The sequence below is a fragment of the Trachemys scripta genome, chromosome 3, assembly GCF_013100865.1.
Source record: "Trachemys scripta elegans isolate TJP31775 chromosome 3, CAS_Tse_1.0, whole genome shotgun sequence".
NCBI classification, from domain to species: domain Eukaryota; kingdom Metazoa; phylum Chordata; order Testudines; family Emydidae; genus Trachemys; species Trachemys scripta.
Window position 1 is genome coordinate 44,430,343 of NC_048300.1, and position 24,429 is coordinate 44,454,771.

A 24,429-nucleotide genomic window follows, 5' to 3' on the forward strand; every position below is an offset into this window, starting at 1 on the left:
TTAATATATATCTTGTTTAGTAAGAAGACTACTCTTATGTGAAGAGCTGGAACGCTCATCATGTGGCAGTGTCCTTTTTCATGGCTACCTGCCTCCACCAGGTACTTCTATATTTTTTCACTGTGTACTTCATATACTACTACCAATCCATTGATCCTTACACTGGATAGTTATGTAATCTGTCAGCTTGGAGTCATCATTTTAACTTGCAGTCTAGATGAACAACTACTATTGATGATAAAGGATTTAATTTTAAGGTTCTGTCTACACTTAGAGCAGCCTATTGCATACATAAACCCCTGTAGCATGGGTAAAAACATCAGTGTAGACAGTGAGGCACTGCTTAGGCATATGGAGTAAAGACACGCCAGAACCTTAGGGTATATACCCTACACAGCTCTCTACACACTCTAGCAGTGCCTCCCCTTTCTACGCTGCTGTTTTTAGCAGTATAGCATCCCACTGCCAAAGCCTTTTACCCATGGGTGGCAGGTGAACTGCCTGAGGCCTCACCCCTACCCTTCCGCCTCCCCCTCCCTCGCTGGACCCCCGTGTGCCCCAGCCCCAGCACGCCGGGTAGGCGGCATGGCCCCAGCCCCAGCGCGCCCCCAGCGCTAGGCGGACGGTGCCAACATGGCCTCAGCCCTGGGGCTTGTGAGCACCAGCCCAAGCCTGCCAGCTGTTTGGGAAGGCACAACTTTCCACGGCCTATGTTACTCGCCACCCATGTTTTTCCCGCTGAAGGGAAAAGCTCCAGCAGTGGGGAAAGGCTGTGTCAGCTCAGTGGTTTGAGCATTGGCCTGCTAAACCCAGGGTTGTGAGTTCAATCCTTGAGGGGGCCATTTAGGGATCTGGGGCAAAATCAGTACTTGGTCCTGCTAGTGAAGGCAGGGGACTGGACTCAATGACCTTTCAAGGTCCCTGCCAGTTCTATGAGATAGGTATATCTCCATATATTATTATTTTTATTACTTGTTTTGAAAAATTACATGAATGTGCCATATTAAGAAATGAATGGTTCGTTCCAAGATCAAAGACAATGGTCTGAACAGCACAGCTGGTGCCTTGAGTCTTAACTACAAATTGGAAAATTAGCCTGTTGCTGACAGCAGTTGCTAGCATAGGGCCATCACAAGCCAATACCAAAAAGAAGGGGTTCTCATAACAGATTTTTTTTTGGCAGTCTTGGAGTGTGGCCACCAACTCTTGCTGGTGGCTACTCTGACAATTTTTCCTAAAATACTTAATTAACTTTAGGAAAAACAAATAAATGCACATACATGTCCAAATCATTGTAATCTATTTATGTAGTAGGAAGGTGGTAGGAAATAGAGCTCCCCATTCAGCACACCCGGACTTTGCTCCTGTTCTTGTGCTTTGAGCATGTCACGGAGTGGGAGCCCCTCACCCTTGCTGGGCAGCTGCCAAGCCCTGCAGAAGCCTCGGGCAGTTGACCTGCTGCGGTAGCTACAGCATCTTCAAACAGCGAGTGCAGCCCCAGGCTGGGGAAACACCAATCTGTCTCTCTGTCCCTGCCTCTTGTGATCCTTCAGAGAGAGCCTGCCCTGGGGAAGGTGGGTCAGGAACTCACCAGTTGCCTGCTGAGTCCCAGGCTCCCTGTGACCCAGCCAGGCAGGAGTGGGGGAGCTGCCCAGGAACACTGCAGCAACTGAACGCTGCAGCCTCCTCCATTGACAAGAGCCACCTCCAGTGCCATGCACACCGGCCCCATATGTCACCAGAGGTGCTACCCTGAGCCTCCGAGGAGGCTGCGTGGTGTAGGGCGCTGATCCCTGCTGGCAGCACCAGCGCAAACACCAAGGCCGTGCATCTTGCTTCCCTTCCTAACAGCTATTCAGGAGCAACAGCTGGGTGCTGCAGGGAGGGGTCAGTGCTTTGCCCCCGTCCCAATCTCTGCCCAGATTTTGGAGGCTGATGTGGCTGCAAAAAAATCCACTAGTGGCTGTATGCGGCCATGCTGACCGCATTTGAGAAACATTTAATTACTAGTGTAGAAAGGAAAAATCTCTTTTCCACACTGTTACAGAAAGAGGTTTTGTGCTGTCTACACTAGCAGTTAAACTATATTTGACATCAGCTGAAGAGGGTGGTTACTGCATTGGGTGAGTTTCAGCATGTAGATGATTACTGACCCAGTAATCGCATAGTCTCTGTGTACCTCTGTGACCTGTGTACTTTGACTTTTAGTTGTGAACCTAAATTCATTCTTGGCTATTAGATTTCATGCTAGGCTAATTTAAATGGCTTTATGATTTCTGGTATTGCTTTATGAACCTGACAGAACAACCTGTTTAGTTTAATTGCTGCAAAACTTAAACAAATTTGGTTTTGGAAATCAAATACAAGAGCAAATTTTGTTAACTCTGAAAGATGACTTGTAAGTGTAGTAAGAATTTAAATGTTTTAAATTGTGCTTTGTATATTAACTGTTTTAGAAATGATCCTGGCACAGTAAAAGGTAAATGAAGTATAATAAAATGTCTTTCCTTTTTTCGGTAGGCATTCCCTGTCGTAAAATAAACACTACTGCTGGGCCATGTATTGACGTTAGAACAGGTCAGAACTACTCTGAAGGTGAGGGTCGAGGAGGTAGTGTCCAACCTACACTTGCTGGTACTGGGGAAGGCACAGTCAGGCTAGGTAAGGAAAGTTTTCATGTACTTTTATCATGTTGGCAGTGGAATTGCCAGTGGGAAATACCAAATTAAGAGGTTAATGATATGTCTATTCTCAAACTCTAATGGTATATTTTTCTGTTTTTTTAAATATAAACTACAAATTCAGCAATACTTTAACATTGCATATGAAAAACTGTTAGTGTTAAGATTGCAATGTCAAGCATTACAAAACCAGGAAATGGCAGAATTAAGGTTTCACATTAAACCTTAATTTGTCCCCCGAATTCATGTGCATTATGGTAGTCTTGTCTAACCTCACATAGGAATTCTGTGTGAATTCTGTGCAGTCCTAGTCCAGTGCTTTAAATGCAAGACAACATCCTTTCTCTTCTTGTTACCCTCTGCCTTATTCACTGTCCATTTTGTGCATTGAATGACAAGGTTTAGTAGAACAAATAATGTGATCACGTAACTAAAGATTATATCATAATCCACATGCCCAGGGGGCCATAATTTAAGATGTGCAGGCAACTTGAAGTCTGGCATTTCCTAACTTCCAAGTTCTTGACTTTAAAACCTGTACAGCAGTCTTTTAATGTAGTTTTTATGTGTACTTTCCTAGTTTTCATTAAAAAGACAAAAACAAATTATACTATCTGTAGCTTATTTGTAACTTCTTCCTCTCGTGCATCAGCATATAAACCCTGAACCTTCAGCACTGAAGCACAGACTTCTGTCACTTGAGCTAAAGAATTAACCACAATATCTGGCAGCAGCAGCAGTGTTAGCCTCTGTGGTTCAGCTGCTAAAGGAGGCTATTATCAAACTGTGTCCCTCTGTCTTCCTCCTAAAGGCTGTTGTGTACCGTGTCCTCAAGTGTAACTCCACCCTATTTCGTGTTCACTTGTCCCTCCTATGCTTTTCATCCTCCAAAGAACATTGTCTCCCCTGTGGCTCAACTGGCGCTGAACAATATTTGGGGCTTGCAGACTTATTTCTTTTGGGAGGAGAAATTAATGATACAAGTTGGGTATTTTTGGTGCAATCCTATTTTATTTACAAAGAATGTACACAGAGACCTGTTTCCCTGACCACTGTAGAAACAAATAGGCACCTGCCTCTACAGTGAGTTCTGTTCCCCAATGAGCTCTGCCCTGCTGACTTTCAGGGCAACCTTCACAACTGCTTCTCTTGCTGTCTGGTGGCTTTCTCCCTCTCACCTACACATAGCTTGCCAAACAATCCCCTAGCATTTGCAACTAGTCCAAAGAGGATGACCACCCCTCCCCCCCCAGACCATGTGGCTTACCCCTGCCGAGGGATCACTGTGTAGCCAATACTTTGGGCAGTAGCTACTGTTGTCTCCAGCTATCTTATTCCATAAAGGAACTTAAGTGCTCCTTCCAGTTAGCCTGAAAAAGGGTGGTTAGCATACCATTGGATTTAACAAGGTCTTTGATTGCCTATCATTTTAAAGACCTGCTTGATTGCAGCCATAACTACTTCCAGCATATGTATTGTGCCCCTGTCACAATCCCTCCATATTCTGTGTGCTTCCCCAAGGTTATGTATCCCCCACCTCTTCTATTGTGATTTAACCACTCCCCTGTTCAGTGTCTCCTGGTTCTGCTGCTGGATCCATTTTGTCTGTGTCCTACCCAGCTTTCTGTGGAATGCTATAGTGAGGCACTGAGACAAGGTACGTGTGCAGACCTTTAGAATCATCAGCATTTTTGCTATGTGTCCAAAAAAACCTGTACTTTCCCAAACTTGTCAAGAAATGGTGATTTCTAATACCATGTAACTCAACCAAACCTGACTGGTTTCCATGGACCAGCAAAAGGCATGCCCCTTATCCCAAGGCATTCCTGCTGCTGAATGTCTAACGCCTTCTTCGTACAATGTAGGTATTAGAGGTATTCAGAGGTCATGTGAATTTTTTTTTATAATGGCAAGTATTAGGCAAACTAAATATAGGGATCTTTGCTATCTCCCACTAAAATGATTGCTTTCGAAAATGCCACTTTTTCATAACATAATTTTATCTGCCCCGCAAGCCAATAGGTAAATTTGAAGCTTATTCTCAGATATTTGACCAATTTGACACACATTAGAAGTTACTTAAAAATAAAAGCCCCCCCCCTTTTTTTTGCAAGAGCACAGCCCTGATTCAGTTTACCTGCCCAGTTTCTACTTCTTATGAGACCTTTGATTTAGTAATTATTAGCTGTTGCCTCATTCTATGAAAGAACATAAAAGTCCTATAGATTCAGATATCGAAAACACTGACAGATCTGTAACAGTGATTTAAGATACATTGTCAATCATGTACTTAGCTTGTTTGTATGTACAGCCAGTGCACACCCTCTGAGAAGGCAAAGCTTCATTTCTACAAAACAGTCAGTCTCGGAAGTCCTAGTTTGAGACTTTTGGGTATGGTCTCCCAGTCTCTCACCTTGTATATTTAAGTTGGTTAAAGAATGATGTCTGTAATGGAGGATAACCCTTTTCTTTTCATTACTATTTTCTAGGATTTCCTGTGGATCCACGAAAGGTTCTGATAGTAGCTGGCCACCATAATTGGATTGTAGCTGCATATGCCCATTTTGCTGTTTGCTATAGGTATAAATGACTTAGTAGTTTCTGGTGGATTGGGTTTTGAAGTTGATTTTCCTTTCCTTCTATACAAACTGTTTTAATTTGCTGATTTACTGAACATTATGTTGCTAATTTCTGCTAAATTTTAGGAAATTTCATAGTTCTATTTAATTTGATAGTTGAACACACACACTGCATGTGTTCCATGTTGTGTGGTTTTTTTTTTTTTTTTTTGAGTACTGATAGGCCGCATATAGTGTTGGCAGACACAATATGGGGAAAATCTTCTAACTCTTCTAGTTCACCCCATTCCCAACGCAGCTGCTGAATTCCTTGCTGTTGCAGTGATGGACTTCCCCTGAAACTTTTACTTACATTTTTAAAAAATTGATTTTATGATACTATTGAGAGTTAGAAAGTTGAGTAATTGACATTGGACTTTTGATTTAATTGGTTGATCAACTGTATTTAATACAGGATTTCAAATCTTGGTGTCTTGGAAATGGGTTCAGATTAAAGCATTGCAATATTCTAAACACCTTGTGCCTGTGCTGTGGGAAGGTCACTCTGCTATTTGTCTGGCTTTCTGCTTGCTTCTATGTATTTGTAAAGTGACTGGTTGGGATTCTCTGTCTTAAAAAACTTCAGGTTTTTAGCTATTTAACTGGGCTGTGTAATAGCCGAGTAAGGATTTGTTGCTTTACTCAGCCGTTGTGTAATAGGATATGTATGTAAGATATTTGTAAACAAGTAACTTAGACTGGGTTTCAGTAAAAAGTGGGGTACAGAATTGCTTTACTGATGCATTTTCTTAATATAAACTATTTAGGAACCTACTTCCAACAATAGAACATTACAAGATTGTTTTCAAAAGAAGAAAACACTTCTCATAAGTTATGTAGCCAGTTGTGCAATATTTTATTGCAAGTGTGGAAAAATGATTTCTTGTCTATAGCCACTGATAAGCGGAACCTTAACACCACTTTATTCTCCTGAACATCTGAATTTGATATCCAGCTGTATACTGACTCAGTGTTCACCATCTTAGTCACTCCCTTGCCTTCGTCTTGACTCAGCATGCCTCATTTCTGATCTCTAAATTCCTTCTCTCTAAACCTTATTTGCTCTACTACATTATCATGCCTCGTTTAGGCCGACCTGCGTAACACAAGCCATATATGCTAATAATCTTCCTATTCTTCCCCTCTTCCCAAACTTCATCTTCTGATGAACTTTGTTTCTTGGGGTATGTCTACACTGCCAGTGGAGGCGAGCCTCTTGGCCCAGACTGACAGTCTTGCACGAGCGGGGTTTGCGCTAGAGATCTAAAAATAGCTGTGTAGACAGCGCTTTGAAGTTGTGGCTTGGGCTGGAGCTCTGTCTCTGAAGCCTCAGGAGAGGCGTTGGTTTGTTGTAGCTTGTTCCCACTTACATTAGAACTAATGGAATTTTTCCAGCATTTTTTAGATTAATCTGGCACCTGGGAGGCAGTAATTTTAAAATAATTGTACCTATGAATTGCTAGCATATTTCCCTAATACCTGTGCATGATACCTTAAACCAGATAGTTTGGCTATTTTGAGGTAGCATTGCCTCTGTAGAATGTAGAGGCTAGAGAAGGAAATGCTGTTGCTAAAAAAAAAATAAAAATAAAAATATTTAAAGTCCTAAAGTAGCAATTTACATTGAATTGGTTGTGAAGCCCATGTGGTTAGAAATATTTTTAAGTCTCTGCATATTTCTAAAATAAATCATAATGCTTGAAAGGACGTATGATAAATGAACACTTCAAACATGTCTCATACTTTAAATGTTTAAAAATTTTCATTTTTGTAAAGCCTACAGAAAAATAGGGCATCCTTAAAAAATGTAGCATTTCATCTTGCAAATGAAAATTGTGGAATCCTTTAAAACTTCTTAAATTCATAAGTTTAAGTATTTGGCATCTGTAGTGTCCAAGAACTTTTTAAAAATGCAGTCCTACAGGAAAAATGCAATATAATGACAGTTACAGTTGCTAGAGCTATTTCTGGAGTCACATATCTTAATAGCCTAGATCAGTGGTTCCCAAACTGGGGTGGGTTCACAAAATGGTACAGGGGGTTCTCAGGGGAAAAAATTCCCTAATGGCAGACAGAGCTGTCCCGAGGAGCGCCGGGCAGCATGGGGTCAGCAGCCCGGAGCCCCTGGAGTTCCAAGAGCTAAGCAGATCAAAGCAAACATCTCTATCACACTGAGGAGATTTAAACTTCAAGGCTCCTTATAAGAAATGGAAAGGGAGGTGGATATTTTTTGCTGTTTTTAAAATTAAATAGGCAGCTAGTATTGTTTTTAAAATTATTATGAAGAACAAGTTTAAGCTTTGTTGTAATGTGCGTTATTTGCCTGGACTGCTCAAGACCTGAATGCTTGTGTAGGAGGAACTCTTTGAGTTGGCTTTTTAAATACCTTCATGCTGTTTCACATCTGATATTCCTTGATGAAACATAGGAGCCTTGTCTTATAACAGGCTTAATCAAAGTGATACATGCTACGAAAGTGAGATCTTGGAGGAGTGTTGCCGTTTTCATAATGTAATAAAAATACTGTAATGATAATAATAAATAGTGTGTAATAAGCATGTCATAAAAACAAATTTTATATTTCCAAGATCAGTGCTTTTATAATTTATACCCAGATAAAGGAGAAAATCCCTAGAAATACTCATTTTTAGGAGGGGGTTTGCGAGACTTGACATTTTAGTGAAAGGAGTTCACAGGCTGTTAAAGTTTGGGAACCACTGGCCTAGATTGATCAAGCCAGTAATAAAGCGGCATACAGATAAACAGAAAAAATGTCCAAGATGGTCATTTACATATTATTTGGTCATAAAACATTCAATTACATAAATTTAAATAAAAATATAAACACCTAAAATTAATTGTAATGCAGGAGCTGCATTCACCAAGCACACTGATCCTAACATTTCAAGGGAAAGAGGTACCCCCATTTGGCTTAAACTAGGCTAATATAGAGCCTTGGGTTGTGAATGAGATCTAGTAGGCCAAAATCTTCCTTAGATAAATAGAATGCAACTTCCATTAAGTTGTGTGCTTTCTCCAGGGCTCATCCTTGTCTTTTACTCATTTTAATATATATATTGTTAGTGTATATGTGGGCAAATAGATTTGTTAATTTCACACTAGAAAAGAAATAACTCAGAAGTGTTAAAACACCCTCTTGTGTTTTTGCCTTCTTGCTGTGACAAGTGGAGTAAATTACAAGTTAATTACAAAAGGTTTTTTTTTTTTTTTTTTTTTTTTTTTTTTCATTAAAAGCTATGCAGCATTTAAATAGGGACTCAAGGTGGGATTTGGTTTACTCCACTGTAAAATTACGTCAGATTGAAATTTGAGGGTGTAAAAGTGAAAATACAGACTTTTTAAATAAGAACTGCAATATTATGTCTTGCTTCTTGTAACTTTTAAAGAATGGTCCATTCTAAGTATTTTACATTTTTAATCAAAAATGTTTTATAACATTTGTGTACTGTTTCATTAATCATCTTTTTCTTCTATTCTGCCTTACTCTTCAATGTTTTTTCCTCTGTAAGTGTTCTGTTTTTTGTCTGTTACACTTCCAATTTTGTTTCACTTTTCCATTTACTGGTGTTCTTGCTCTCTACCTTCTGTGTGTTGCATCCCGTCTCACGGTTTTCTGCATTGCACTGTGTGTCAGTAACGTTGAATTACAAAGAAAACCTCTAAGCATTTGGCAAAGAATTATTTAGAACTAAGGTTTCTAGGCAATGTCATGCAGTCTAGATCACACAGTGTAGCAGAGTGGCAGAAAATAGAAATGGAGTAGAGATTATAGTGAGACTGCTGTATTTATTAGGTAGCACAATTGTACATAAATCAGTGTTTTGTATGATTCACATTCAGTTGAGCATGAGTAGGATCCCTAGGAATTGTTGGGTGGGGGCAGAACCTTAAAGATGTGTCTTAAACTGGCAAAATCAGGACAATAAGACTAAAATTCCATCCTTTACTTGTTTCCTTCTGGCTGGGTGTTGCATCTCACAATATCACCTACTTTTCTGAGGCTGCCTAGCAGAAGATCATATCTTCTGCAGTACCAAGGCCCAGTAAATTAACCTTTAACACGGTATTTAATCCAGCATTCCTGTATTTTGTAGTTGTAGGCCTGTGAAAAGTATATTAATATCAGAATCCTTTATTTGATATTGTTTTATAACTTAAAGGAAATATAATTGGCTTGTAAGACTGACTATAGGTACAAACTCCAAACTGAGGCTGTTTGGAAAGTGTATTTTTTTTTTTTTTTTTTAATTCTCATCCTTCCCAGAATCAAAGAATCTTCAGGATGGCAACAGGTTTTCACAAGTCCATATCTGGATTGGACTATCGAACGAGTAGCTCTGAATGCCAAGGTCGTTGGAGGTCCACACGGGGACAAAGATAAGATGGTTGCTGTTGCCTCTGAGAGTAGCATCATCCTGTGGAGCATTCAGGATGGCGGAAGCGGGAGTGAAATTGGTGGGTATGACAGTTTTGTGTGATGATGTCTTACTGCTAATATCTTCGGACCCATAAAAATATAGTTTCACATATAGTCTGACTGGATAATTCATAACAAACATTTACACAGACTTAATAAAAAATGAATTTTGGTACAGCAATCTAATGTTAGAATTTTTATGTGTACCTTTCTGCCCTTCATTTTGATCTGGAGATTCTTCCTTCTGAGTGAGTGAAAAGAAATACAATCCAAAAATCAGTCTCTTTATTGGGCAGAGGCAATTGAGAGCCATCATTCATGTTAAAGTGTCATTGGTAGCTTGTTTAATCTGACAACATGGATTAGAGTTTAACTCAATCCATTAGACTCAGTTCTTTAGCACTGCAAGTTGGATTTGAACAGAAGACTTTGAGGTGAAAGGCTAAGGGTACATCCACACTGCAATAAAAAACCCAATGGCAGCATGTCTCAGAGCTGGGGTCAATTGACCTGTGCTCGCAGGGGTTGGGGTTTTGGGCTAAAAATTGCATTGTAGATATTTGGGCTCGGTGTGGAGCCTGGGCTCCTAAACCTGACGAGGAAGGTGGGTTGATCTCAGAGCCTGAACATCTACACTGCAGTTTGCATCCTGAGCCCTGTGAGCCCAAGTTAGCTGACACAAGCTAGCCTTGGGTCTTTTATTGCAGATTAGGTGCACCCTAAAAGGATTGCCAACTTATCCTTTTTTTCTTGCTTTGTTTTACAGTAGGTCGTATTTTAGATCAATTTTTTTTTTAAGTCTGCTTTTGCTAATCTTCTTATAAAATGCAGTTCCTAAATAGAATTTTGGAGACAGCTATTTGCCATCAGTAGTCAGCATTTTAAACAAAAATACAAATTAAATTAGTGTGGGCATGTAGTACTGGGTCCCAAACGGTTTAGCACCAAAAGGTTCACAACACTAGAGGTCATATAAATATGGAAAAGGTTTTCAGAGAAACAAACATTGCTTAGTACAGCTGTGATTGATGGTTTGTCTGATTTATTAAAATATATAATTGCTTAAAAACATGAATAATGGGCTTTTGGGGAAAGAGGAGAGGATGGTAATTGGGAATATCCTCAATTCCAATAGTGGTATGTATGTCATGGTTTGAAAGATAGTGACAACCTGTTTCCTCCAGCCATAAAGTACTGTCACCATAGATTTAATTTAATAAGTTTAGTACCAAGAATAATTGTAATCTGTTAATTTAGACATTTTTCTGAAATTGGCTGCAAATTTGTTCAGTTAATTCTCTATCGCTCTTTCCTTTTAACACTAAAATACTAAGACCTAGGATATGATGGGAACTAATGTAATTGATGTGAAATTATTAAATATGGTCTAAAATATTTGGGAGTTTCAGTTCAGGTTGGCTTATTTAAAATAAAGACAAAATTTACTTTAAAACGTGCATTCCAAAATGCAAGATAAAGTTTTATCTGTATTCATGGATATTTAATTTTTCTTGATGTTCACAGTGGTATCTCAGCACTTTAAAAAAATTAATGAATATTGCTTTTCAGCAGCCCTGAGAAGTGAGGAAGCATTATCATCCTTCTGTGACAGGTGGGGAAACTGAAGCACAGAGAGCTGAAGTGTCTTTCACAAGGTCACGCAGGAACTCTGTGGCAGGATGGGGAATAGAACCCAGCTCTTTCTATCCCAAATTCAACTGGCTTTCTAATCACTAATAAGACAGAGTGCAGTTATTAGCATAAAACATCATAGCGGTTTTTTTAAGGTTTTTCTCCTTTTAAGAAAAATTAAAATAGAGTATCCTGTAATACTAAGAAACTAGCAGTGCTGCTATCATAAAAGCCACATTTCTGAAAGATGTAAGACAGCATAATTCTACACACTAAAAATAGAAATTTCTTAGATTTCCTCTCTCCCATCAGTGAGCACGGAAGGGTCTGTTAGATATTCCATTATATGACCCTTCCTTTTTCAAAGAAAATATTAAACGCTTAAGCCAACTGGTTCAGAAGTCTTGGGTACTTTTATAAATATAGCTGTAGCTGCCACAGTAGCACAGCTACACTATTGCAGCTTATGTCAGCACATGAATATTTTTGGGTTAATTTAACTGTTAAAATTTTCTCATAAGCTGGCACTTAACCTACAAAGTTTTTTCTGTTTTTATCTCAGACCTTCAAATATTCCACAGGCAGGAATTCAAAAACATTTTTTATGGTTATATAACCGTATAGTTTTTGTTTTGAACATTTTTTGAAAACAGATTTTTTATTTTAAGATCTGAAAATTATTATAACAATATTTCAGATTTGAAAAGATCCTGCTGTGTGTCTAAGTTGACCAGTTAAAATTTAGTGTCACTAAAACAACAAAAAAACAGAAATCAAGAATTTTTTTTTTTTTTTGGCAGAGCAACCAGAAGGCTAACTGTTTTTGGTATCATATTTTTGAACATGGGAAAACTTTGGAAAAATCAAAATGTTTATGAAAAATTCCATGTCTTGAAAAAAAAATAGATTTCCTTTTATTTGAAACATTCTGGCCATCTGTATTGTGTGTGTTTGTCAATGTTACGAACTCAGTGTTCCACATTTCTGTTTTTAAATTGCTATTATAACTCAAATGTGTGGGGTTCCCCACTTCCCCCAATTCAGTTAAACTAAGGAATCCAGTAACACAAGAATAAAATAGTTTTACTGGCCTATTTCTCTTGCAGAGTCAAATGTTTGAAGCCCTGCCTTGGGATAGTGAGGCAGTAGTTTTTCCATGTCCTGTAAAAGAAACAATTTGTTGTTACAAGTGCTCTTCAGAACCTGACAACACCATCCACAGAAAATTGCAAGGGCTGGCATCTCCATGATAGAGCTCTCCCAGAGGCTGTACTCCTTTCAATATTACTTACGTAGGACACCACTGCTGGATTGCTGCTATAAGCAGTGTTTTACTGAGAGGGCCCCTTAAGACAGGAACCTGTCATTACTTATACCATCGTCTTCCCTGTAGATGGCCGTCAAGATTGTTGAGCCTAAGCAGGAGTGACACTTTAAATTCCTTCAGACCATTCAAGCTGTCTTCCTTGATTTCCCTGAACCTTATCCTTCTCTGGAGTAATCAATTCTAGTTGTTTCCCTTTTTTTTTTTTTATTATTGCCTGCTTTTATGTGCCTGGTACTGCTGAATATAATCTGCATCAGAGATGATACCCCATGACCTGAAAAATCATTTGGCATCATAATTAAAGCACTAGTGTTTAAAAAGCTTACTGACTGCCATCATAGAGCATAGTAGACTATTATTCTTTTGTTTGAAATGGCATCTTGATTTTTGACATTTGAATTTATCCAAATAAAGGTTTTTTGGGATTTCCAGTGTTTAAATACTCTTCAAGAGATTTCTGTTGAGTTTTAGTAGAGGCATTTGCACAACTCTTGGAGATATGCCACTACATTATTTATTAAAACATTTAAGTGGCTGTATAAGATCTTTGTGTAACTTACTGTAAATGTCAGTACAGTAGACAACTATACATTGCGAAACTCCTTACTTGGCAGTGTACGTACCCTAATGAGCAGTTTTATAATGAAAGAAGATAGGTTTTATGCTTACAACCCTACAGTATTTAGTGCTGAGTTCCTTCTTGTCTGGTTGATCTAGCTGGCAAGCATCCTACCAAATCACCCCCAAGAAAACAAACTTGGAGAATTATGAAAACTCTTCAATGTTGATTTGCTGTGGCTCTTCAAAAACAATTTGATTTCATACTAAATGTTATAGTAAACTCATTTAAGCTTGTCAGTCAGTACCAGTCATATTAGACCCTGAATGAGAGACTGCGGGCAGTTCTATACTTAATGCTACAGCAGTGCAGCTGCACTGGGACAGCTGTGCAACTGTAGTGCTTCAGTGAAGATGCTACTACTCCGAAGGGAGAGCTTTTCCTGTCAGCGTAGTTAATCCACCTCTGCAAGAGGCGGTAGCTATGTCCACGAGAGAAGCCCTCCTGTTGACATAGTGCAGCTACCCTGAAGATTAGGTTGGTATAACTGCATTGCTCAGGTGTGTGGATTTTTCACACCTCTGAGCGACGTAGTTATACCAATGTAAGTTTATGGAGTTAGACCTGGCCTGAATGCCATTGTGATATCTTAGTGCCACTAGAAGGAAATAATAAGTGTTGCAGTGAAGTGAAATGAGTCAGCTGCAGTATGTAGGTTGACTCAGTTCCCTATTCATGTGATAACAATGAGAATTCAAAAAAATTCGAACATCAAAGCTTCATCTCGGTTTCTTGTCTTTTGAGCCTCTTTTGATCTCAGTACTGATTAACTTCCAGTAATTGGAGTAGTGGATGGGTGAATGTTAGTGAAAGTACCAGTAACACTCATAGTGGGTGGTGGTGAAGTGGTGAGAAATGTGTAGAAAAAGGTATTTAGACAGGACCAGTTAGGTGTAAGACTTGAAAGAAGGAAAAAATAAGGGCCTATTATTTCTATAGTACTGCTTCAAATATCCTAATTATTGGTTCAACAACTCTTATCATACTGATATTTTTTGAGCAAACTGTTAATTTTATTATTGAGTTGCTCATGCATGCTTGGCTGTTATTTTTTGACAGTGTTAATCTTCATTGTTAAGCAATTCCAGTTTCTATGACTGGCTGATCATGAAGAGATGTTTTAGACTTCGAAGCAGGAATTACTGTGACGATTGGTCAAATGCCACCAAAAACAATTTCCAAAAGCCAAATTTGGGCACTTGCAAAAATCATGTTCATTGTAAGGGATCTTCCACTGTATCCTGATAAGTACATCTTTCAGAATTAGTTATAAATGTGTGTCCATTGGAGTCTGTTTCCTAGTAATATAATAACCACAAGACGCATCTTTCTGCAATGTAGAAAGAAGTAAAAATTATATATATTTTTTTGCTTAATTATATTTGCCTGTAATAGTTCACTTAGGTACAGAGGTGGCTTCCATAGCAAAAAAGGAAACCAGTTTGTTTTAATTTCTGATCATTAGAATTTGTTCAAAAGACAATATCATGCATCCTTCATATCGCTATTAGTTATGTTTTTGACAGTGCTTGCCAAATTTTGTAAGCTCTTCGTTATTTGGGGACAGCACTTCTGATCAGCTTAACTGTACATTTATAAATTTAGAGCTTGTTTTCAAATTAGAGCTTAGTACAGTATTTTGATCCTTCATTAGTGGGTGTTCATAAATGATTTTAGGCCTTAGGATTCAGGTGGCTATAGAGGAACAAGGAATTTATTATTATTTTGCAACATCACTTTTCCCCAAAAAGAAACATTGACTGCATCATCAGATTACTGCATGTTGAAGTAAAAGTAGTTTAAATTCAGTATATATCTGAAGAGAGGATAGAGAGATTCCATTTTTACTGTTTTTCATTTTTTGTATTTATTCTGAAAACAAGCTTCATAGACTCTGTTTTTTATAGGAGTGTTCAGTCTTGGAGTCCCTGTAGATGCCCTCTTCTTCATTGGCAACCAGCTGGTGGCTACTAGTCATACAGGGAAGGTGGGAGTATGGAATGCTGTGACTCAGCACTGGCAGGTGTGTTGAATTGAAGTATTTTATTAATACATCGTATTTATCAAAACCTGATATGTTTTATGAGGAAACAAGAACAAAATCCATTTTTTTCAGATAATGCATAAATATTGTTTTTCTTACATCAACATTTTAATATTGTAAGACTCTGACTTGTGCTTATCATTTTGATCTCTTTAAGCATCATGTCTTTAGGTATTTTGTCTCAGAATTTTTCAGAGTTTATCTCAATATAATACTATTGAGCATTCCATTTCTTTATGCTCTTAAATAAAAAGAGAACTTTTAGGCATATAAAAATATTAAATGTCATCCATGAGTGTCTTCAGAACCTTCCTCCCTTAGCCACTACCACTTGTTTAAAAGCTTTGTTTTCCTAATGGGACCCCATGCTTGAATTCAGATATGTAGTTCCAATAGGAAATTTAATATATTAAAATGAAAAGTGGCCGCAGTTCTCAGAGGAGCATATCCAAAACTTCAGATGTGAGTTTGCAAATCTTTTGGGACCATGAAAAGTATGGCACAAACTGAGACTCTTCCTTTGATAGCACCGTATACCATGCCTCAAAAGCATCTATTTTATATTTATATACATCATAGATGTGCTGAGATTTTTTTTTTTATACATATTATGCATTCTGACAACAGGAATAGAGATTCTTGGATTCCAGACAAGACTGAGGGAAGAGTTGGGCATTCATGCAAGAAACAAACCTTGTAACGCAGCCAGATGAATGTCTCCATGGTACAACAGAGGGACAGAATGTAATGAAATCCAAGAGGCTGTCTTGCAAATCTCAAGTGGCAGAACAGACCTGAGGCTCACTCCTGCGACTGCCATAGCACTAGTTGACTAAGTTCTGATTTGGCCCTTTAGCAACAATCCTGCCAATGAATAACACAGAGAGTGCAAAAAGGCAACCAGCGCGGCACAGTTCTTTAGTTACATAGTGAAGGCTGACCTAATATGTTTGCATCAAATGAAACAAGCTGAAAGGCCTTTTTAAAATCTAAATTGACACCATGCAAAATGCAAGAAACCATTTGAGATATTTTTGAAGTAATGCCACTTTTTGATTAGGATAAAGCTTCACAAAATATGCTGGTGGAACAAGGTGAAAGGATCTGTCAACTTAGGAAAAAGAATTGGCTTCTTCATATTCCCTCCTTTGCTTCCTTCTTCGTTTTCAGACCTCATAGATAGGTGTGTTTGCAAGGCAAGAATTTGAAATTTTTTTCAGTTCTGCTAACTGAGTAACTATCAATATTCTGTCCCTCTGAAGTATGTGGATGAGTGTCCAGATTTGAACTTGCAGCTCTCTGCACTGTGCCACGTGATTTTGCTCTGGTAGTACACCTCTATCTTGATTATAATGCTGTCCTTGGGAGCCAAAAAATCTTACCATGTTATACGTGAAACCGCGTTATATTGAACTTGCTTTGATCCACTGGAGTGCGCAGCCCTGCCCCCCCCAAGCACTGCTTTAGCGCATTATATCCGAATTTGTGTTATATCGGGTCACGTTATATCGAGGTAGCAGTGTATTATAAGTATCTTTTAAGAGGCTTTGTTAAAGTTGCCATTCCGTATAGCAATTTAATATGGTCACTGTTCCTAGTCTGATTTCTAAGACTTTTGTATCTCCTCAGCAGACCACTACCTGTAATAGCTGCTAGAGTGCTTGGGCTGTCACAAGAATTTGGTTGAGGTTCCCTTCTGGTGTCAGTGGGATTTATTTTTAATGAGGGAGGGAATTTTTGACAACTTTCACTATCCCTATCAAGATGTAAAAGGGTCTTCCCCCCGACCCTTGTGTAATTCTGTGTCCGAATTCTGAATCGCAGCTGTTTCAGAACTCTGGTTCTTGAGGGTTAGTCACACAGGCTTCTGGGACATTGCAAATTCTGGAAATCAATAAGTTAATATAAATTTATGAAACAATTAACTATACTTTTTGATCACCTACTTTTGGCAGTAAAACATATTTCTTAGACCCTATTAAAGAACTTGCTGGTAAAGCCTTTGAAGTTCGCGAGGGCAAAAATAATGGGTCGAGACCAAAATGGGGTTCCCGATTGTAGTACTTTAAATTTAAAAGTGGGTAATTTTATGTCTATAGCAACAGAATTTCTCATTGAAAAGGAACAGCAAATTTTCACAAGAGCACGTGGACTCCCAAAGATAGCATAAAGGAAAAGACCTCATAAATTAAGGAAATGAAGAAGTTTTCGTAAAGTAGATGTTGCCATTTATTTCCCTTACTCTTCAGGTTTTTTTTTTTAAATTAACTAGATTTGGAACATACAAAGAAGGCCTATGCAAAGACATGAGTTACTCCCTTTTGAGTTAGAAAAGGGAATGCAAATTATAACCTTGTACAATGTAAAGCCAACAAAATGTACTTCCACTTACAGTGGGCATGCTCCTAAAATGCAGTGCTAGTTCTTGGGCTTTTGTAGTCCTACTTCTCAAACTAGAAAACATACAATACTTTCCTCGCAACCCACAGTCGTTAATACAAAAAAATCATTTAAACTTTGTGCTTCAGTAGGTTCTTGTTCTGCCTTTTTTGGGAGAGCCATTCTCAGTTACATTGGGCAGGAGGGGTTACAGTGTCCTGTGATCTTGATATAAACACAATAAATACTCCATCCTCTTACAAGTCATCTTTTAGTCAATGCTTTCCCATCCCTTCTTTCTGAATTGCCCATAGTTCAAGCTCTACTTTAAAGAAGTTTTTTCTCTTCCAGCCACTCTCCCTCTAGCTAAGAGAGATCCTTATGCATTTTATATAATTCCTCCTCAGGATGTTATAATTTTTTCTGTATCCATAATAGATTCTGGCATCTCCTCCCTGAGTCTCAGAGACTGGGGCAGACTAGCTGAGGTGGCTTTCCCTAATGCTCATTCCCTAGGCAAGATTTTGATGGCATATGATATAGCAAGAAGGTTATAGGCATTAGATAATCTAGCAATGAAAATCAGTAATGTGTAAACAGCTAGAGGAGGTTGAGTTTTCAATTTTTTAAATTGACAACACTGTATTAAATTGCTCACATAAAGATTTCAGTCTGCCACATAGTAATTCTCAGTGGCTCGTTTCTAGTCACTTATGCAAGTAGGAACTGTTGTCATGTAATTTTAGTTTTATTTCTAGATGTATCTCAAGTTCTCATCTACCAGGTAAAAATTGCTCATCATTTGGTCACTTAAGCTATGTCTACGCTATGAGCTGGGAGGCTGATCCCCCCTGCTTGTGTACACATGCTCGTGGTAGCTCTCTTTGAGCTAGCGCAAGTATGAAATAGCAGTGTAGCCACAGTCACATGGGTAGTAGCAATGGAGCTGTGCCGAATACAAGCATAGAATCATAAGGTTAGGAGGGACCTTAAGGGTCATCTAGTCCAGGGGTTCTCAAACTTCATTGCACCTTGACCCTCTTCTGACAACAAAGTTATTACATGACCCCAGGAGGGGGCCGGAGCCTGAGTCCTGCCGCCTTGGGTCGGGGGAGAAGGGGCCACAGCCCGAACCTTCCGCCTTAGTTGGAGGGAGAGTGGGCTGTAGCCCGAGCCTTGCCGCCTTGGGGGCTTCAGCTTCAGCACTGGGTCCCAGCAAGTCTAATGCTGGCCCTGGTGACCCCATTAAAATAGAGTCATGATCCACTTTGGGGTCCCAACCCACAGTTTAGTGGGTGATCTAGTCTAACCCCCTGCCAAGATGCAGGATTTGCTGTGTCTAAACCATCCAAGACAGATGGCGATCCAGCCTCCTTTTGAAAACCTCCAGTGAAGGAGATTCCACAACCTCCTAGGCAGTCTGTTCCATTGTCCTACTGTTCTTACAGTTAGGAAGCTTTTCCAGAGATTTATTCTAAATCGCCTAGGCTGTAATTTGAACCCATTGCCTCTTGTCTTACCTTCTATGGCAAGAGAGAATAACTTTTCTCCATCTTCTTTATAGTTGCCTTTCAAGTGTCTGAAGACTGCTATCCTGTCTCCCTCCTCCCCGCCCCTTAATCTCCTCTTTTGCAAACTAAACATGCCCAGTTCCTTCAGCCTTTGCTCAGATGGGTTGCTTTCCATCCCTTTGATCATCTTTGTCACTTGCCTCTGGATCCTTTCTAGTTTCTGTACATTGGTGAGCAAAATTGGACACAGTACTCCAGCTGAAACCAGTGGGTATGTACTCGGCACAGCTCAGCCGTCCCTCCACTGCCACTACCCTTGCTACCACAGCTACTCTGTCACTTATACTCGCTAGTGCGTGACTGTGTATACATGAGCAGGGAAATAATACTCCTAACTCGTAGTGTGGACAGCCTTAGGCAGCTGGCAGAGAATCCAGCTGTGCTATAAAAGGATTAATTTGACCAAATCAAAAATTGCCAGGGTCTGAAAATGTTGCTTTTTGTGGTCAATCCAAATTGAGGAAAAACACAAGTGTCTGTTGTATAGGAGCACCGAAAAATGTGCCAGTGCTGCTGTCTCACAAACAACATCATAAAGAATGAATTTACTCTGCTAGGTTTATTGTAGGTCCCAGTAAGTTGAGTTCTTTGGACCTTTTGAAAGTCTCCTCATGATTTCTGTTTAATCGGCTTCAGACGTGGTTTAATAGAGGTCACAAATTTGTCCTTCAGTGTTGTTTGTGTTTGTTTTTGTGAACAATCCATTACTTAGTATGACTTCCCCTCCGTGGCCAGCTAATGGAAAGAACCTATAGTAAGCTTACTGTAGATATGCCAAATTGTGGTATTCCTGAGTTTAATGGAGTTTCATCCATTCTTGCTACCAGAGGTGGCCATCGAAATTCAGTTTTATTAGAATGTAGACTAGGGCAAAAGTCTTTAGGTACTATCATCTGTTGTAGCTCTTGTATTGCACTTTTCATCAGTAGATCTCAAAGCATATTACAACAGATGCTTCCTTCTATAGCTGATTTACTTGGATAAATAGCATGAAATGATGAGAAAATAGTATAACCACTAAAATACCTAATATTTTTATCTGCCAGGACCTAATGGACGAGTTAGGGCACTGAAGACTCTCTGGCAGCGTTAAAGGGGGTGGATATCCAGTATAGGTACTCCATAGGAAAGGCATCCAGTGACCAGATAAATGGTCTGGTTAAAGGACCTGCTGGTTAAAGGAAAGGAACAGAACGGAATGGGAGGGACGGGGAGAAGGCTGTTCGGGGCTCCTATGATTGGTATGGCAGGGAGCCAACCCCCTTTTTCTTATAGCCCACCTTAACTCTCCTACGCGGGAGAGTGGACGGTAAGGTCCAAGCCATGGGGGACCTGGATGGAAAATGAACAGGAGCTGGTGGAAGCTCCAGGTAGTTATTTTATTGGAATGAACATGGAGTTGCATGCACGGTACACTTTTATCAGCCAGGTAGTTCCAGACATCTAATAATAAAGTTGCGGCCTGATTAAATTCATATCACGTGTCTCCTGCCCTTCTTTCAGTATAGCTGGACAGCAACTAATTCGACTGAAATTGAACTAGTGGTTGAGGGGAAAATCTTTTTTTTAATTATGGTGTGCATTTGACTGTGCTCTGTGTAAAATCAGTTTGACTTTTTTTTTTTTTTTTTTTTTATAGTGACTTGAGCTTCCTTTCTCATGTGCAAGTATAATGACCACACTCTCATACGGGGCAGGGAGAAACATAGCAGCTGATTATCCTGTCTCTGCATGGGGATCTCAGGCAAAGGAGACATTCTTTCGGCCTCAGACTTGGAAACAACAGCCTTCATAGTCCCGACTCTGCGTGGGACTGGAACCCAATGGGTTCTTGGAAGACAAGAGATCCCCTTTCATTCCCTTGAGCTCCCTTTGTGGGGCTAAGAAATGACTGAAACATGGGAGTTGGAAGAGACCAGTTTTTCCTTCCATAGATTGATAGGGAGGCCCTTTCTCAACATTGCTGCTGCTGGAGAGGCTGGCAGGCAGCAGTTTCCACAGGGTGGGAGAGGAGAAGGGATAGGCTCAAATACACTTGAAATGGTTGCTCTTGAATTTATTAATTCTCCCTTGCTAAAAATCAGCAGGGAGACGGAAAAAAAAAATCTGTTCTGAGGATTTTAAAATATATATACATATAATATAAAAAGTTAGAATGTACTATTTAAACTGTGCTCTAGCAGAAACTTGAATTTTTGAAAATAGTTAATGTTGGTATTTTCCCTTTTGACAGTATCATAATGCTGATTTACAATAATTACAGCTTTTAGTTGCCATGTTTCTCTCTGTGTCCATATGTGCATATTTAGGGTGGGATTTTCAAAAACACTCAGTGCTGGCTTAACTCTACCCCATTGAATTCAATGGTAGAACTGATTTCAATGGGAGAAGAGTTATGCATATGCTGAGAGCTTTTGAAACTTCTACCTGGGGCAGTGGTGGGAAGGCTTTTTTTGTGTTGTTTTTTAAATAGTGGTATGGTGCTACACACAGTATAAGAATCGAAATGATTTTTTTAAAACAAAATATTACAAGAAACAGCAAAGAAAATTGCAAATGAACTTACATTTAGAATTGAAAGAAAATGGTGAACTAATGTTTTCTATTTTATTTACTGTTGTACTAGGTTCAGGATGTTGTCCCTATCACCAGCTATGATACTGCTGGATCTTTCCTACTGCTGGGCTGTAACAATGGCTCTATATATTACATTGGTAAGAACAAAAACAGCAAAATTAATATTGTAATGTTCAATTTTGTAAAATAATTATTCCTAACAGGAATACTATCTCTTGTTCATAAGTGTAATCATTATTATGAACTGACTTTACATTTCTGCTGTTATTTATTTGGATATCTTTTTTTATGCAGATATGCAGAAGTTTCCCTTGCGAATGAAGGATAATGATCTTCTGGTGACAGAACTTTATCATGATCCCTCCAATGATGCCATTACAGCACTCAGTGTCTACCTCACACCCAAGACAAGTTTGTATCATGCATCATTTACATTCCCTTGAAATTCATTGCACATAGAGCTTTCACTTTCATATTTTAAAAGTATTTTAGATGTCTAACAGCAGTAGCACTGATAAGGCTACTTAAGGATTGTATGCTGTATTCTATTATAAAACAGTTATCAGTGTTTAATCGTCATTTTAATTTTCATTAGTCTTAAAATTGGTGTGCAGACTGTCAACCTGGACATGAATTTAATTAAAAAAATATTTTAGAAAGGGTATACTACGGTTTGGAATGACAGATAGTATTGGTTTGGATTAAGTTGCATTCCCAGACCTCTTTAGGCAGATATTCACAGCACCTTAGTCTACACTTTAAGTCCTTCACTTTCAAAAGCACCAACACCCTTTTTGGTCCTTATGCTATGTGGACAAGGTGGCCACAGTCTTGCGTGTCCTGTTCCAGTTTGGTCAGACTGTGCCAAAGTTGCTTGCTCTGCACCCAAGCATTAAAGGGCATTAAGAGACCATAACATGGGTTCAGATCAAAGTTCCCACTATTAATCTTGACAGTTTGGGGTTGCTCTTCTGATCTTGTGTGTTCTGAAAAGATGGAGTGATCCCCAGCCTTAAGGAAGAAAAAAAAGTATAACAGAATATTGTGGACATGATGGTGTTTTACTGAAAAAAAATGCTACATCATTGATAATCTTCATTCGAGTTACTGCTCATACTTCACCCTTTTCATGAACTGTCATAACCATTTGGAGATAAAGCAAAAACCACAAAACAAACTCTGATATATGAAAGTTATTACTTTTAAATGTGGGATGCAGATATTTTTTCAGATGAAGATCTAGGCATTTCATCAACTTTTTTTTGTTTATCTTTCTCATACCTGTATTGTTAATACAACATTTTTTCTTCCTTAATATAATTGTCTTCCCCCCACAAGGAGAAGCAAATCTTCCAATACAGGTGCTAGTCTCCATTTTTCTAAATTCTAAAAAGCACTGAAATGCCTCTTTGGGGCCACAGGCAAGGAACCGGCATATAGTATGTGTTTTGGGATTTGCTTGGTCTCTTCCCTCATATGCTTTTTTTGTTTTGTTTTGGGGAATGGCAGGATGCAGTGGGGCATACTGCGCAACAGTAGATAGCAAATACTTGCAGAGTAGGTAAAATTAATTTAACCCTTTTTAGGACGTTATTTACACTTGCTAATTAACTTAAATATTTGTGCTAAAATAAGTAGCTATTCAGTGTTACAGATCTGCCGATGTAACTTTTCCTCCCCTTTGAGGAATGGTGGTTGGTTTAAAACATCTCAATGTTTGTGCTTTTTGTAGGTGTAAGTGGTAATTGGATTGAGATTGCGTATGGCACCAGCTCCGGAGCAGTAAGAGTGATTGTACAGCACCCTGAAACAGTTGGGTCAGGCCCTCAACTTTTTCAGACCTTTACAGTTCATCGAAGTCCTGTTACAAAGATCATGCTGTCTGAGAAACATCTTGTGTCAGGTAATCTTATTTGTATGTATAGATGCACGTGTGTGTCACTCTTTCTCCCTTTTCTATTTCTTCTAATGTTCATGCTCCTTGTCTCTCCTTTTCTTCAAATCCCATCATTTGGAATTACTAAACATAGTAAATTACGTATAGAACAGCATATTAAGAAAAAAAAAACTTCTAAAAAAATTAATGGCATTGCAAACTTACTTAAGGAGATTTCCGTTAATTATACTGTTGTTACAATACATCTCCTTTTAGCATCTGCATACAACAAGAATTGGGTTAAAATTATCTATATCAGGGGTTCTCAAACTGGGGGTTGGGACCCCTCGGGGTCGTGAGGTTATTACATGGGGGTCGTGAGCTGTCAACACCCCCTCCCCCTAAATCCTGCTTTGCCTCCAGCATTTATAATGATGTTAAATACATAAAAAAGTGCTTTTAATTTGTAAGGGGGGTTGCACTCAGAGGCTTGCTATGTGAAAGGGGTCACCAGTACAAAAGTTTGAGAGCCACTGATCTATATGCTTGTCCTAATCTTGGTCTTTATAAGACATTTAATATTTGTACAATATATTGTATTCCATTTGCAGCAATTCGTGATAAGCTTGTTCCAGAAAAAAAATAAAATGTCTAATAAAAGATACTA

At 38.9% G+C, this 24,429-nt stretch overlaps 1 protein-coding gene across 3 annotated transcripts in view; it reads left to right on the forward strand.

Moving 5' to 3' along the window:
• The window catches only part of KCTD3 (potassium channel tetramerization domain containing 3), a 59,023-nt gene that overhangs the window by 22,889 nt on the left and 11,705 nt on the right, over window positions 1-24,429 (forward strand). For all 3 annotated transcript variants that reach the window (XM_034764588.1, XM_034764587.1, XM_034764589.1), the window contains exons 6-13: window positions 21-101; window positions 2,521-2,661; window positions 5,171-5,261; window positions 9,585-9,775; window positions 15,223-15,338; window positions 21,936-22,023; window positions 22,181-22,297; window positions 23,619-23,789. In XM_034764588.1, coding sequence (XP_034620479.1) covers window positions 21-101; window positions 2,521-2,661; window positions 5,171-5,261; window positions 9,585-9,775; window positions 15,223-15,338; window positions 21,936-22,023; window positions 22,181-22,297; window positions 23,619-23,789 — 996 coding nt within the window. The remainder of the gene's footprint in view (window positions 1-20; window positions 102-2,520; window positions 2,662-5,170; window positions 5,262-9,584; window positions 9,776-15,222; window positions 15,339-21,935; window positions 22,024-22,180; window positions 22,298-23,618; window positions 23,790-24,429) is intronic.